Source organism: Desmodus rotundus, chromosome 8 (assembly GCF_022682495.2).
Source record: "Desmodus rotundus isolate HL8 chromosome 8, HLdesRot8A.1, whole genome shotgun sequence".
In the NCBI taxonomy this organism is placed as follows: domain Eukaryota; kingdom Metazoa; phylum Chordata; class Mammalia; order Chiroptera; family Phyllostomidae; genus Desmodus; species Desmodus rotundus.
The window spans coordinates 41,715,355-41,732,801 of NC_071394.1; the positions used below are offsets into that span (position 1 = coordinate 41,715,355).

Here is a 17,447-nt window from a genome sequence, read left to right on the forward strand (position 1 = left end):
ATTTAAAAACAAAAAAACAACCAGAACTGACAGAAAATCGAACTGTATGGAAGTCCGACAACCAAGGAGTTGAAGACGACACATTCGTCTAGACTGGTAGGAGGGGCAGAGATGGGCGGAGAGGATTGGGGGGGTTGGGGAGCAAGGCGGTGGCTGGGGGACCCAGCGAGGTGGTGGATTGTGGAGCGGGTGGTCCCACATTCGCATGCAGATAAACTGGGAGGAAGAACTGGGGAGCAAAACAGACCATGCAACCCAGGGTTCCAACACAGGGAAATAAAGCCTCAAGCCACTGATTGAAAACACCTGTGGGTGTTGAGGCAGCAGTGGGAAAAACTCCCAGCCTCACAGGAGAGTTTGTTGGAGAGACCCACAGGTTCCTAGAACATACACAAACCACCCACCTGGGGATCATCACCAGAAGGACCCACTCTGCTTGTGGGTAGTGGGGAAAGTGACTGAAATTCAGCAGAGAGCGGAGCAAGTGGCATTGTTCCCTCTTGGACCCCTCCCCCACATATAGCATCACAGCACAGTGACTTGGGTTGCCCCGCCCTGGTGAATACCTAAGGCTCCGCCCCTTACTATATAACAGGCACAGAGGGATAAAAAAAAATGGCCCAAATGAAAGAACAGATCAAAGCTCCACAAAAAGTACAACTAAGTGACAAAGAGACAGCCAGCCTACAGATGCAGAGTTCAAAACACCGGTAATCAGGATGCTCACAGAATTGGTTGAGTATGGTCACAAAATAGAGGAAGAAATGAAGACTATGAAAAGTGAAATAAAGGAAAATGTACAGGGAACCAACAGTGATGGGAAGGAAACCGGAACTCACATCAATGGTGTGGTCTAGAAGGAAGAAAGAAACATCCAACCAGAAAAGAATGAAGAAACAAGAATTCAAAAAAACAAGGAGAGGCTTAGGAACCTCCAGGACATCTTTAAATGTTCCAACATCCAAATTATAGGGCTGCCAGAAGGAGAAGAGGAAGAGCAACAAATTGAAAACTTATTTGAAAAAAAATAATGAAGGAGAACTTCCAGAATATGGCCAAGGAAATAGACTTCCAGGAAGTCCAGGAGGTTCAGAGAGTCCCAAGAAGCTGGACCCAAGGAGGAACACACCAAGGCACATCGTAATTACATTACCCAAGATTAAAAATAAGGAGAGAATCTTAGACGCAGCAAGATAAAAGGAGACAGTTACCTACAAAGGAGTTCCCATAAGTCTGTCAGCTGATTTCTCAAAAGAGACCTTACAGCCAAGAAGTGACTGGCAAGAAGTATTCCAAGTCATGAAAGGCAAGGACCTACATCCAAGATTACTCTATCCAGCAAAGCTGTCATTTAGAATGGGAGGGCAGATAAAGTAATTCTCAGGTAAGGTCAAGTTAAAGGAATTAATCATCACTGAGCCCTTATTACATGAAATGTTAAAGGGATTTATCTAAGAAAAAGAAGATAAAAATATGAGCAGTAAAATGACATCAAACTCACAGTTATTAACAACCACACCTAAAACAAAAGCAAACTAAGCAAACAACTAGAACAGGAACAGAACCACAGAAATGGAGATCACATGGAGGGTTATCAACAAGGGAGTGGGATAGGGGGAGAGAGGGGGGAAAGGTACAGAGAATAAATAGCATAAATGATAGGTGGAAAATAGACAGGGGGAGGGTAAGAATAGTATAGGAAATGTAGAAGCCAAAGAACTCATATGTAGGACCCATGGACATGAAATAAAGGGGGGGAATGTGGGCAACAGGGGGTGTGCAGGGTGGAGGGGAGTGAAGGGGGGGAAATGGGACAACTGTAATAGCATAATCAATAAAATATATTTTAAAAGTTATAGCAATAGAAAAAAAACATCGCTGAATCATATGGTAAAATTATGTTTTCTAAGACACTGCTAAACTGTCTTCCAAAGTGGCTGTACCATTCTGCATCCCCACCAGCAACTAATGTGAGTTCCTGTTGCTCCACATGCTTGCCAGGATTTGGGATTGTCAGTGTTCCAGATTTTGGACATTAGGTATGTAGTAATATTTCATTATTCTGTTAGTTTGCATTTCCCTGATAACACATGATGGGAAGTATATTTTCATATGCTTATTTGCCATTCTTGGTGAGGTTCCCATTGAGGTAAAAATTTTAAATTGGAATATTTGTTTTCTTATTGTTGTGTTTTAAGATATATTTGTATATTTTGGATACTAGCCCTTTATCAGATATATCTTTTGCAAATATCTTCTCCCAGTCAGTGGCTTTTCTACTCGTTCTCTTGATGTTGCCTTTTGCAGACCAGAGATTTTTAATTGTAATGAAATCCAGCTTATCAATTTTTTTTCATGGATTCTGCCTTTGGTGTTTTATCTAAAAAGTTATTATCATACCAAAAGGTCACATAAGTTTTCTCCTATGTTATCTTCTAGAAGTTTTATAGTTTTGCATTTTATATTTAAGTCTGTAATCAATTTGGGGTTAATTTTTGTGAAGGGTATAAGTTCTGTGTCTAGATTCATCTTTTTGCATGTGGATTTCCAATTGTTTCAGCACCATTTGTTTAAAAAACTATCTTTGCTCCATTGTATTGCCTTTACTCCTTTATTAAAGCTCAGTTGAATACATATAATTGCCTTTTGAAGCATAGAAATATAACTGGTAGACCTCAATAGAAGACTGTCACCAATTTGGGGTAAATTGTCTATAGCCAAGAAAAAAAAGTTAAAAGTCCTGGTTCATTACATGACATCACAGGGTATTCCAAATATCTATTACTTATTGCACTAGATATTCCATGTGTAGTCAGACCTCCTTCAGAACTGAGGATGTATTACCTGTACACTACAGGTGCTACCAGGAGAAAATCCTCAGATAACAGTGCCCTCCGGGGACTCAAGCTGAAGACAGCCACTCGGCCCAACCACTTCCCAGGGCAGCCTGTATGCAATGACTGGACAATGTGGGAATGTAAAAGGCAGAATCCTTGGCCCCAATCGGACAATTCTGAAGGATCATCTCAGCTTCAGAATATCTGAGGCTTTCACTGGAAATGACTGAACCCCAGTTTAACTTCTCCTGCTCCAACCTTTCTTCCATAGCTTCTTTTCTACAAATGTTGACCCCAAGAGCACTCCTAATACATCTCCTGCATGTTGATCTCTATGTCAGAATCTGCTCCCTGGAGAACCCAACCCACAACATGAGTAATTGAATGCCTCATGGAATGACTGGCTTTTTGAAAACTAAGAATGGAGGTGACAGGGCTAAAACCGGGAGTTCTGGAACAAGCTTGTGATGCAGGGTGCAAGAATTACCCCAAATGACCCTAACTTCTCATTGTCTGAACAGTGGCCCCCACCCCCTCCTCCCTGCAGGAAGGATAATTAGTCATTGCAGGAAGGGCTGTCATGTCCCAGGGCCCCAAATTCTCTAGGGGTTGAGCAGCAGGTAATCCTAGACAACTCCAATAAACAGCTGAAATCCCAACCAGGTGAGCAAGCACAAAGGTGGTCTGATTATTTCTCCTGATAAGGCTACTTTCTTACATCTACCCTACAAAAAAAATGCAGGACAAAGGGAAAGCAGGTTTCCTTCACTGGAACATAGGCTATCCCTGCCCCCACAATCTCCCGCATGTCTAGCAGACACTCTGACCTCCTCAGGTCTCTCTGAGGATGCAGAGGAGGAAGGAAGAGCAGCGGCTTCTCCTCTCTCACTGACACTGACATTAGAGAGCTTTGTCTTTCTCTACCAGTCTATGTCTTCACTCATGCTGGTGGAGTTGTAGAATTTATCTTGAACCTTCATGGCTGACAAATGGAGACCTGAATGGGACCCTCCTTGCACAACAACAACAAACAGTGTGACTACAAAGGCATAAATTCTGCTTGGTACTAGTTATGACTTTTTAAATTAAATATTATATTGTTCTATTCCAGCTGTCCCAGTTTTTCCCCCATTGCTCTCCACTGCCCCACCCAAGCCTGACTCCCATAGTCGATCCCCACCCTGTTGCCCACGTCCATGGGTCATTCATACATGTTCCTTGAATAGTCTCTTCCCCTTCTTTCCATCCTTATCCCCTCCTCCTCCCCTCTGGTCATTGTCCAAAAAATCCTCACTCAAGAATATGTTTATTGATTTTAGAGAGAGAAGGAGGGTGAGGAAGAGAGAGAGAGAGAGAGAGAGATTGAGATTGACTGGTTATCTTCCGAGTGCGCCCTGACTGGGAATCGAACCTGCAACCTTTTGGTGTATGGGACGATGCTCCAACTAACTGAGCCACCTGGCCAGGGCCAATTGTGACTTTTTTGAAATGTCAAAAGGGGTTGATGGCTACACTAAGGATGGAAACTGTCCCTGCAATGAAGAAAAGTCACTGGGAGAGCCACTGGAGGGGTGACCATGGTGTCTGAATGTCCCTAAAGCACAAAAGAGGAGAGCCTTGTGTGAGAAGTCGTCAGTGACTGCTCACAGCTGACTACTCACTCTAGTGACCCTGAGGGCTTCTTTAAGTTTTCAAGACAGCAAGCTAAATGGTACAGGGAGTCACACCCCCAGTGGAGGAGCTGCACCCAGCTCAGCCTCCCCTGGCTTCCTTTTCCTGGTAGGAGGGACTGAACCTGTTAAAGTGTACCCAAGTCTTCGGAGTTGGGCAGACAGAGTCCACAGGAAAAAAGTTACATCCCCATCCAGGTAGCCTGACTCCAGGATGACCTGACAATTTCCCACAGTCAAGGTGAATTTAACTTGCTTTACAAAAGGGAAGAGGAACAAAGGGGCCAAGGCCATTGCTCTGTGCAATGATGAAAGGATATCCATTTTCTCCGCTCTGATCCTGGCCTCATACATCTCTCCTTCTTCCAGGAGAGGCTACTCCTTAATCAGAGCTATAGGACATTGCAAAGTTTATCCCAGATCCTGGTACCTGACAAGCGAAGGCTCAGATGGACCCACCTTCCCCCACAAAAAATCATCTAGTACTTCTTGTAAAAGTAGTTTATAAGTTTATGTATCACATGCATTAACTCGGTGAGACCTACATTAGCCTAGTGAATGTATCCAGAGACATATTATATAATACACACATTTTTAAGAAAGAAAAACTAGAACACAAGGTTGGCTAAAGGACATTTTCCTTCTTGATTTATGAAAAAATGTTATAAATACATAGAACTTGAATCCCAGCTAGTTATACATGTAATGAATTATCTCTTTTTTAAAGATAAAATTAAATAAAGCTTGTATTACCACTGAAAATCCTGGAAATATGGTCAGCATAATTATAGGGCATGACATAAACCTTGCAGCTTACTTTAAAATTCCCTTTGATAGAAGATTTAAGGAGAAACAGATCAAATGTTCAGAGGCTTAGATGAGAGGAATTTGGAGAAAGGGAATTAGAATTAAGAGAAAAATATTTATAGTAGAGAACATATGAATTTATGACTGAGGGTTTTAAGGTAAGGCAGGACGCTCCCTGTAGTCCAGAAATACAAAAGCAACTTTAAGAATGTGCCCCTGATACACTGCATGATGGAGCCACCCAGGACAAGTGGGCACTCATGCAATAGTGGGTAGTTGCTCTTCCTCTTCTGAAATGCCTGCTCCACTTCTTTTCTTATCTTAATCAAATTAGGCCCATTCAATAAACACATGTGTATCAGAGGCCCACTGGATGTTTATTTACTGGGGGCCAAATAGGAAGAAGCCCCAGCTTACGAAACAGACCCACTATTTATTCCTCACACTAGTGTTGGATGGGTGATTAAGACAGGATTTCTAGTCTTCCGCTTTTTAAAAATCATTACTGGTTTATTCATTTTATTTTCATTGGTTCAAATTTGCACATGTTCAGTATTCAACTGAAGACTTAGGTGCACAACATTTTATTCCCAGAAGTGAAACCGAAGCATCTAGAGAAACTGGAATAATTATTGAATATTTTTAATTGAATGTATTGGGATGACATTGGATAACAAAATCATACAGATTTCAAGTGTACGACTCAAAAAAACATTATCCGCACCGCATCATGTGACCATTGCCCAACGTAAAGTCTCTTTCTGTCCCCATTTATTCCCTTGTGCCCACCTCCACCTCCTCAAGCCCCCCTCTCCCTCCGGCTATCACCACACTTCTCTGGGTCCAAGTATTATCTAGTCTTGCATTTTGAGGCACGTAAGTAATGGCTGCTGTATCTGAAAATTAGCAAATAGTGTACCGTCTACGTAGCTGCATATAACGGCTGTTTGTTGGGATGGGGTGTCACCCCATTGAGTCAATCTTACCATAAAATTAAGAAGGGACGTGAGAAAAAAAAAGGACATGACTTTTATTTATGCTGATTCTGAATCTCCCTGAACTGTGCCTTTACTTTTGTACTATGATAATGTATCACCAAGAAGCTAAGCAGCATCACCTCTCTGAGTTTGTTACTTTTCACAGAATCATTGGTTCTTAAAAGCCAAAGGGAGCCCAGAAACTGACTACCCACACCTTCACACAGCACAGAAAATCCCTCCCCAAAGGCTTGACGACGTCCATACAACCAGGAAGTAGACTTTCATCAGCTTCCGTTGTTTGCACTGAAGCGATCTACATTAGTACAGACACTGGGGCACATTGCATTCCAGGAAGTGAGCATCCACAGGGGGCCTTCCTGGGGTACAAAGGTACTTTAGAAATCTTGGAAAGCTCCCATGCCACCTCTGTATCACACATTCTCATAAAGCAGATATTTTCCAGTTTTAATTTTCATGAACTCTCAGATGAATTAGACTAAATATCTCCAAGCTTTACTCATAATTGCTACAGTAGGTAATTTGTGCCTTTGGTAACAGTAATTTAGAGTTATTAATGAAAATGCAGGCTAATTAAAAAAAACACAAACATCTAAATTTAGGCTAAGGTGAAAACACAGATCATCATGGGTGAATTTTATCTGTTTTCTTTTTCTATTCTAAAAGACACATTACTTTGGTTGGGATAAGAAAAAAGTACATTGTCACACATAGTCTTAGACTGTATATTCATTGAACATACCTGCAACCCTTCAATGGCCAGTTTGAGAATGGAAGGTGTCAGTTTGGAGGCTTGTTTGAAGGAAAAATTACTCCAGTCTATAATTAAAAGGAACCCATTTATCTGAAGCTCCGGATCTTCAATGAGGACTTCCAGTGACAGCAGGATGGCACGGAGGATGTCAGTGAAGGAGTTCCTGCAGCCAGAGCAGAAAGGAGAGGCTGTGCATGAATATTAGCAGGTGATGGCACTTCGCTTGTGGAGTGCTGGTCTCCTCACTCTACCCGTGTCGGGAGCCCAGCCTGCAGAGTAGCATCAGTGTTTTGTACCCAAAGTGACTGAAAATGCATTTGCTAAACTTCACAGGAACAGTGTTCCAAGATTCACAGGATGGAAGCTTCCCTTTGATCTGACTGCACCAGAACCCCAAACTTTACGAAGTGTTTCTCTTTTGTTTCCATAGGCCTCTCTACTCTGCCTCCACCACAGCTCTGATTGCCTTTTATTGAAATACCTCTGTACTCCTCTTTCTCCCTCTCAGAGCTCTCATCTCTTTTAGGGCAGGGACTGGGCCATAATCACAGTTGTGTCCCAGTACCTAGCTACTCAATGAATCATTGCTGAACAAATGAGGTGAGACCTCAATCAGGGTGCTTGTTTCAATTAAACCTCTTACTGCTTTTGTTTGTTTAAAATCTCACTAAAAATGTTTAAAAGAAAAACCATACAATTGATGATATTTTTGAGTTTCAATTCATGGGGAGAGAAAAATAAATCATAAAGAATAGCTTATTTTCATTGAAGGTTTACAGAATGTGATTTGGGAAAGAAATTGCTTTGAGTCCATCAGTAACTATGACAACAGGCAGACCTGAATACAAACTAGAGTGTTGTATGTGTTCCTCCACATCATATATTCCCATTCACCAGCTGATTTTTATTCTAAATAATTTTCAGACTCAAAGAAATATGACGTATTCACTCTTCTACTCCCAACAAGTTATCAGAACTATATATTTAAGACCTTAGAGGATTCAGTGTCTTTTTTCATGGTACATAGGAAAATATAACCTTGGATGGCAAGTAATAGCAAAATCTGTTACTTCCTTTGGGCTATCATTAAAAAATCAGAAACCATGCCCTCTTGTGAAATCGGTGTGAAATGATCAGTCTTGAGCATTTAAATCTGATTCAAATTCTAACCAAGTCTAGTGATTCTAGATTTAAAATCAGGAAATCTGTGATAGAACAGTAAACCAGTGAAAGTTTACTGAATGCTTATTATAAACTCAGCATTGTGTTTCATACTTGAACTTATAAAATCATATGTTGTGTTTCTACTTTCAAAGAGCTCTTTAGTTGGGATGGGGTAGGAGATTAGCAAGATAAATTGAAAGGAATTGATACAATATGAGTACTCAGGGAAGAGTTTATGAAAGGATAAAGGCTTGAGATATGCTTGAGAGACAGGATTTTGATGCATTATTGGGAGAAGGAAGAACAATACATTTTAAGAATGATACAAGTGAAAAATAAAGGTATCAACTCATTCTGTTTCTGTACATTTCCTTTTACTAAACATTTCTTCATTATATCAAGCTGACATTTTTCTCCCTTAAATCCACCCTTTGAGTGTGATGCTGCTAAAAATTAAAAACAAAATAAAATAAACTTCAGGTCTTTCCATACCACACACTTTCAATTATCTGAACATGGGGGGGGCATAATACCCCATATAATCTCTAGATTTAAAATAGTCTTAATAACTTTAACCATTTCTCTGAGAAAATGGTTTTTAATACTCTTCTTATCATTATTGTTTTCTTTCAGATATATTTTAAGTTTTAGGAATGTTATATTCTTATTAATGTAGGATGAAGTTTTCGTTAGGGCTTTGTTTGGTTTTTGTTTTATGTTCATATCAGACATGATCTAAAAACCCAAGGTTTTTACTCAGAACCATCAGAAATCTAGCTGAATGGAAGTCCGACAACTATGGAATTAAATAAATCACATAAATCCAAACTGGTAGAAGGGGTGCAGATGTGGAACAGGCTGGTCCCACACCCATGTGTGGTGGATAAAATTTGGGGAGGGATATCTCAGGAGCAAGGGTTCCCAGCCCCACATCAGGTTTCCCAGACTAAGGTTCCAGTGCCAGGAAGATAAGTCCCCAAAACTTCTGGCCACAAGAACCAGCAGGGGTTGAGTCAGTGGAAGAAATTTCTGGAGCCCCAAGAAGTTCCTCTTAAAGAACTCACACATAGACCCACCTACTCAGACTCACTGTCTCTGAGCTCCAGCACTGGGGGTAGCAGCTTGAAAAGCATCAGTGGAATACAGGAAGGAACTGCATGAAGTGTCTGGCATCAAGGTGAACAGAGTCCATTGTTTCTTTCTCAACCCTTTCCCCTCAGAGCCACAGAGCCAGCCAGCTGGCACCATATCTGAGTCTCCATCAACCTGGCTAATACTGTTTGACCTGCCTTGGAGATCCCCAGAGACTCTGCCCCACTCAACTTACAGGCCCACCAAAGTTGCTTTTCCATATGAATGCTGGTCTTGGCTCATGCTGTACAACTTCCTAAATCCTCTCAAACAAGCAACTGCTGGCCTCAGTGAGCCCCAGTCCTGGTACTATCAGCAGCCATCCTAGATTCACAGTTTGCAATGCACAGGTAGCAGCCATCTCATATTTCTTTACAGCTCAGTCAGGGTGGCCCTGGGCAAAACACAGGCAGGAGCTGACCTTGGCCTGCACTACCCAAGGAACCCCAGGGCTAGTGCAACCAGTAGAGAGTTATAGACCATATCAGAATACCGCAACCCTGACCATGCACAGCTGATCCTCCGTGGAGGGCAGAGGTTGGTGGTAGGTGGCCACAGCCAATCCTTACCCCTGACTGGACTGGGTAAATCCCTCCCATTGATCTGCCAACAGCAACCAAGGCTCAACCGCAAGAGGAGGATGTACTCAGCCCACATGAAGGGTGCACCTGGAGTACCCACCTTGGGTGATGGGGGAGGCTGTGCCACTCAACCCTACAGGACACCTACTACATTAGGTCACACTACCAAGACACAGAGTCAAAGCAGCTTTACCTAATACGTAGAAATAAACACAGGGAGGCTGCCAAAATGAGGAGACAAAGAAACATGGCCCAAATGAAAGAACAGATCAAAACTCTAGAAAAAAGAGCTAAACAAAATGGAAATAAGCAATCTATCACATGAAAAGTTCAAAGTACAGGTTTTAAGGATGCTCAAGGAACTTAGTGAGGACCTCAGCAGCATAAACAAGACCCAGTCAGAAACAAAGGATACACTAATTGAAAGAAAGAACAATTTACAGTGAAACAGCAATAGAGTAGATGAAACCAAGAATCAAATCAATGATTTGGAACATATGGAAGGAAAAACAACCGATCAAAACAACAAGAAGAAAATAGAATCCCCCCCACCAAAAATGAGCATAGTACAAGCAGCCGCTGGGACAATTTCAAGAGGTCCAACATTTGCATCATAGGGGTACAAGAAGAGAAAGAAAAAGGTATTGGAAATCTATTTGAAAAATAATGAAAGAAAACTTCCCTAATTTGGTGAAGGAAATATAAATGCATTTCCAGGAAGCACAGAGAGTCCCAAGGAAGAGGGATGCAAAGAGGCCCATCCAAGACACATCATAACTAATATACTAAAGGTTAAAGATAAAGAGAGAATCTTAAAAGCAGCAAGAGAAAAGAAGTCAGTTACCTACAAAGGAGTTCCCATGAGACTATCAGCTGATTTCTCCCAAGAAACTTTGGAGGCTAGAAGGAATTGGCAAGAAATATTCAAAGTCATGAAAAGGGGGGACCTACAGCCAAGATTGCTCTACACAGCAAAGCTATCATTTAGAATGGAAGGGCAGATAAAGAGCTTCCCAGACAAGGAAAAACTAAAAGAGTTCATCATCACCAAAACATTATGATATGAAATGTTAAAGGGACTTATTTAAGAAAAAGAAGAAGATCAAAACTATGAACAATTAAGTGGCAAAAATACTAAAAATACATATCTATCTACAATTGAATCCAAAAAACAAACTAAGCAAACAAGAAGAACAGGGTCAGAATCATGGATACAGAGAATGTTTCAATGGCTGCCAGATGGGATGGTGGTGTGGGGGACTGGATGAAGAGGTGAGGGAATTGAGAAGTACAAATTGGTAGTTACAGAATAGCCATGGGGATGTAAAGTACTGTATAGGAAATGGAGTAGCCAAAGAATTTATACCCATGACCATGGACATGAACAATGGTGTGGGGATTGCCTGAGGGAGTGGGGAGTGCTGGGTAGAGGGGGACCAAGGGGGAAAAATCAGGACAACTTCAATAACATAATCAATAAAATATAATTTTAAAAAAGACCCAAATCTTTTTTAGAGATACAGATTTGTATTGGAAAGAAACATTGATTTAAGTAGGACATGAGACCAGATTATGAGTTGAGGCAATTCCGAATGGAAATATGGAAGTGCCTGATGGTAAACTAGAAATGACCATTAGAAAATTAGAGTGTCTGATCCCAGATAAGCTTTCTTAAGAAGGGCACACACATGGAAAAATTCATGACTGAAAGGCTGAACCTTAGGTAAAGTACTGAGGTTGAAGAAAGAAGAACTGAGGAAATGAAAGGTGAGAGGATCAAGACAGTACTGTGTTTAAAAGGGGGGAGTGTTTCCAGAGACAGGGATATGATAAATTGCATTACTGCACTACTGACTGTAATTCTTCACTAGTCTGAGCATCCACACACTAGCTCTGTGTTGACCTCATTGACAAAAGAGTGTATTTCCCACCCCATGGCCACGTAACTTGTTTTAACTGATGGCATGGGATAGAAATGGCAGTATGCCAATTTTGAGTCTAGCTCTTAAAGACCTCATACTAACTGTTCTTCTGTCTTCTGCCATTGCCATGGCAAAAACATACTACAGCTAGCATGAACTAAAGAGAAGCATAAGAAATACAGACCAGTGGCTCCCCAGCCAGCTAGCAGATCTGCATAAAAAGAAGAGCCTAGCATAGATAAACTCCAGCTGTCCCACAGATATGTGAGCTGTAATAAATTGTTGATTTTTTAAGCCACTGAATTTGGGGATAGTTTGTTACACAGCAACAACTATCTAATGCCAGAGGGTAGATAATCAAGTCAAATACAACAGAAAGATTTGGGAGAATAAGGAAGGAGAAGGGGCCATTGTATTTGATTACAAGTAAATCTTAGGAGAATTTTGAGACAGTCCTTTCAGTTGAATGGTAAAGATAAAAAACATTGATTACAAAGATTTTTAGCAAATTACTTAATCGTTATCTCTTTTTACTCCCATATAAATGAGAGATAGTACCTCTTCCCACCACATACCCACTTGGATACACTCCCAAGGAAAGACATTAAATTCTGCCTGGAAAGATGGAAATTATGCATTTTTCAAGACCGAAACCTTATTGCAGGATAAGCATTGGCAGTGAATGAAGTATTATATTCATGGGATGATCCCAGGAGAAAAGTGAAAGGACTTCATTATAGTTTCCAAATGTTCAAATGCCTTGTTTTTCCAGAGGAACTTGGTGGGCAGAAAAATGTTGAATGGAATGTGTCTGAAGTCATGAGGCTTTTACCCCTGTTGAGGAGCATGACCCCACCTCATACATTAACTGTGATCTTTACCTTAAATTCTGTACTTCTTGGCGATCTCATATGGACTTCCTCATCATTTTCCTCTTTCCTAATTTGACATCTTGGATTTGTGAAATCATCCCAGCTTTTTATATTTTAAAATACCTGCCAGACCAAATATTTAATGTAGTTACTCCACCCCCAAGCAGGTGGAGCGTAACTCCCCACTCCTTAAGTGGGGTTTGAGCACAGTGACTTCCTTCCAAAGAGACAGTATGGAAAAAGGTGAGAAAGATATAGTGGAGAAAACTAACCAACACTTCCTCAGCCAGGTGACTGAGGCCAACATCAGCAGGAGTAAATCATGATGATAGTAGTTACTCTCTATACAGGGATGAAAATGGTACTTTACCTCTTTGATCTTCCCCCCCAAAAAAACATAACCTCAGGTTAATCAAGAAGAAATACTAAACAAATGACAATTGAGGGACATTCTATAAAATATCTTATGAGTACTCCTCAAAATTGCCAAGTTTTGTCAATAAAAAACAAAGAAAGTCTAGGAAGCTGTCATAGCTGAGAGGAGCCTAAGGAGACATGAAGACCAATGTAATGTATCTTGAGTGACATCTTGGTGCAGAAAAGAGGTGTTAGGTAAAAACTAAAGAAATCTGAATCAAGTATGGACTTCAGTGGCAAATAATGTATCAAGATTGGCTCATTAACTGTAATAGATACTATATTAATGTAAGATGTTAATAATAGGGGAAACTGTATAGAAGGTACAGGGAAACGCTCTGTGCTATGTAAAATTGTACGAAATAAAAATTTATGCTTTAAAAAAGTGCTTATTAGAGTTTGTAATCTGCCGTGGTAAATTTCTAGGTAATCTGCCAAGGTAAGTTACCTTTTAATAAGGTTTCTGTGCAAATCAGATTGATCATAAACAATGCAGCAACCTCATGCAAATTGCGGAAATGAGAACAGAAAACAACATTGCCAGAATTTCTGCATTCTACCAACTCATTTAGATGTATACATTGTTGAACTCTAAAAACCTAGAGGGGGAAAATTATTTTTCTATATTGCCTGTAATCACAGTTCTAGCAGCGCATTTTAGCACTTGTATCAAAATAAACTGAGACAGATATTTACATTTCTGTAATCCTTTTCCATATTTGCTTAATATTTGCACATTCAGTTATGGATTATTTCAGTTTTGGATTAATAATTAAAAGCTCAAATGAGATAATGTATGTGAAAGCACTATATATATAAACTGTAAATTGCCAATGAAATATAAAAAACTATTACTAGAAAATAGAAAATTTCAACTTTTCTCTCAAAATGTTAATTTTGTATTAATCAGAGCTTATTAATAGTTTATGAGAGTTTCATAATTTTACTGTGAGAAATTAGAGATTATGACGTGATTTATTTTTAGGTTCTGCTGTTGTTTATGTAAGTTGAGCACCCAACATCACCTCCTGAGACTTTAAAATATAAGTCCCAGCATAATACAAATGAGATGCAAAATAATGGGAAAAAATAAGTGCTTTACCAATGAGAAGATAGTTATGTTTCCAGAAGTGACTTTTTTGTGCTTTTAATGTTTACTGAAGAGTCTAGCACCTAGACCCAAGAGCTAGACCACAGAAGAAAAGGGAAGCTAAATGTGGTCAGATGAAGACATATAGATATGATATGGTTGCCAGTGACACTGTTTCTTAGAAGAAGGAGTGGGAAGCCTGGTAGTCAATCCTGAAATCATAGTGCTTATTCTTACGCTAATTTTTCTGCCTACCATAGCAAGAAGTCTGTTAAAATTAGTCATTAAAGCTCTTTGGCTAGTTCTGTCTGAAAATCTTTTAACTTCACACTCAATATTTAGAAGTGTTTAAAATTTTTTCTTGAGAATTTAAGGTCCTCCTAAGACTACAGATTAGTTTACCAGATAGTTTACCACCAAATATCTATTCAGAAACATTACATCAGTGTATGCTTTTTTACCTCTTCATCCCATCTAAATCTTTGTGCAAAGTTAATTACTAAAATAACCACGGCATGACTTCCACAATTACCAAAGGTTTTGCCCCTCATTGGATAGTAGTGCTGAAGCCAAGGTGGAGAAGAGCATGGGCTCCACCTGCAACTCCTCTGATGCTTTCTGGCCTCTGCGCATGGGATGGACCCTCTTTGGTAAAATGACAAAAGGGCCTGAATTCAAGTGCTTGACCTCCAGGGTGTGCCATTCACCAAGCATACAACTATGGGTAGAACACTGAAGTTCATCAAGGGGTAATAATGTCCTGCTCCTCCATGTAGAGGGTTGTTGCAAGAGTTATGCAAAAATGATACGTGCAAAGGAGCTTTGTGTAGTGGAAAGCATATCCCAACTGGAGGCCATATTTGCACTTGCACGGATTATAGGTCTGCCCCTCTTGTTTGCACTTCTTCGTAGTGGTAATGGCAGCAGGACAATGGGAAGTGTGCAAAATTCAACTGTGTTCTGTCCACATAAATCTATTTTCTCCTCTTCTAAGGCTCAGGACCTTAAAAAATGGTCTGAAATGGGAATTCTGGTGATATGTTTTCCTAAATGAGTTCTAATAATTCCTATGTGATCAGGTTTTAGCTGGACAATCTCTTCATGTGTCATTGTGCAATAAGGCAAATGAACCCATATTTCCCATGAGGTAATCCAGGAAAAGTAAATATGTGTGTGTGTGTAAAATATTAGGTGCAAGGAAGATGCTAATAAAAATGTTTAGCTTTGCTGTAGTAGAATTAATATTTGCAAGAGCTTAATATTAAATTTCCTGCCCTGAATATTAGCTGGAAAGTCAAATTAGACAATTACTTTTCTCAGCAGGGATGATCACCACGAGAACAGAAGCTTGGGATTTAATTTTGCCTCACAAGGTTTGATAGGATCATAACCTCAAGAGAAGGAAGGAAGGAAGGAAGGAAAGAAGGAAGGAAGGAAGAAAGGAAGGAAGGAAGGAAGGAAGGAAGGAAGGAAGGAAGGAAGGAAGGGGGGAAAAAGGAAGAATAAAAAAAATAAGAAAAGAAAACCTAGATATCAGTTTTAAAATTTCTATTACTTTTATCCTATTCTGGTTTGTAAAGAAATGTTTGGATGTATGCTGGAAAAGGAGCAAGCTACAGCATATCATACTTTCTGAATTTTTGGTTCAGTTCACGTCACAAAACCTCAACTAAAATGGTGTACCTCGTATATTTTATAAAAGCAAGTACAGCCATTTCAAAAGTTTTCTGTCTCTACCCTGCATGACAACAATATATGGGAACAGTGTAGGGCAATCATCCTCAGTCCCTACCCACCTCCAGCTCAACCATATGCTTAATGAGAACAGGACACACATGGTAATTAATGCTCCTGAAAAATGTCCTGATTTTGAACTAGACTAGAGAGAATGGCAGGACAATGTTTTCCTACTCGAGTGAAGCATGAAGGTAAGAGGCTGTGTCTCTCTAGACCAATCCTGACAGGCCTGCCCATCTCAGGATATAGACACAAGAATGCAAAGTATTCATGTCCACCATTCAAAATGATACAGAAACTAAAGCTCTCACATTTTATTTTGCCTGGTTCTTTCTTGTTTGTACATCTGTGATGAACAAGAATATAATGTATGTATGTGTACACCTACAATAATTCATCATTTAGAGTTTCCATCATTCAGGTTTTTTCTTTTAAATGAAAAATGGTTTGAATAGATAAAACCAATATTTTATCATGTTTGGCCCAACTGCTTTTAAATTTTCTCAAGAATTGAAAATAATAAAATTAACATCAAATGCATCTATTGTCTCATTTACACAGTTAATGCAGTTTCTTGTCATTTAACGTCTTCTTTAAAACATTTTGAGATATTCAAAACTGGATAAGGGGTCAGGAAGCATTTGTTCAAAGATTCAGTGAAGTTCTACTTTATGGAAGACATATAAAATAAGAGGGTATTTTTTACCTTTCTGCTAGTATATGGAAACTGGTAGGAGACATTAAAATATGTGTATATGGAAGGCAATGAAACAAAGTCATTAAAAGCATGAGGTTTGGAGTTAACAGATTCTGTTTTATATTCTGTCTATTCTGTGCAAGTTTAGCAAGTTACTTTATCTCTCTCTGGTTTAATTTCCTCATTTGTAGAAGGAGAATCATAGCGACAGCCTCAGTGATAATGATAAAATGAGATAATGTACAATATACAAAGACACAGCAACAACTGGCTCAAACTAATGCACAGACAGGGCTGATGGTCATTGTAGTTTTTGTTGTTACATAACTGAACATGACAGCAGGTAGAAAATTATAGAGGTTGCAAAGTATTTGAGAATAACAAGAAGAAATCACTGTGGCTAGGGGATTTTGGAACATCTTCACTTGGGCTGTGAAGAATGTGAAGGTTTGGACATTGGACATAGAAAGAGCCACATAAACAGTACTTTCTGTGAGCGTAGAGACTACCGAATTGGGAGAAATGGCAAGTTTGCTTGTGCCGTGGGATGAGTGGAAAAGAATGTAGAAATAGGGTTAGAATTGTGATCCATCTTTATTCTGCTTTGCAGAACTCCTAGCTATTTATGCCGGGGAAGGAAGCAAAGGCACTTATGCTTTAGGAAGATTTGGACTGACAACAGGGATTATGTAAATTGGAATCCGGAGACTGCAGTGGCTGGTCCTTTTAGGAGTAGGTAATTGTGATGCATTAGGTTCAAGCTGAATGGA

General features: G+C 39.8%; 1 protein-coding gene across 1 annotated transcript in view; it reads right to left on the minus strand.

Moving 5' to 3' along the window:
- Positions 1-17,447, minus strand: part of CLVS1 (clavesin 1) — a 167,409-nt gene that overhangs the window by 84,937 nt on the left and 65,025 nt on the right. The window contains 1 exon segment of the mRNA XM_045204923.3: positions 7,055-7,229. Within this exon segment, the coding sequence (XP_045060858.2) occupies positions 7,055-7,229 (175 nt within the window).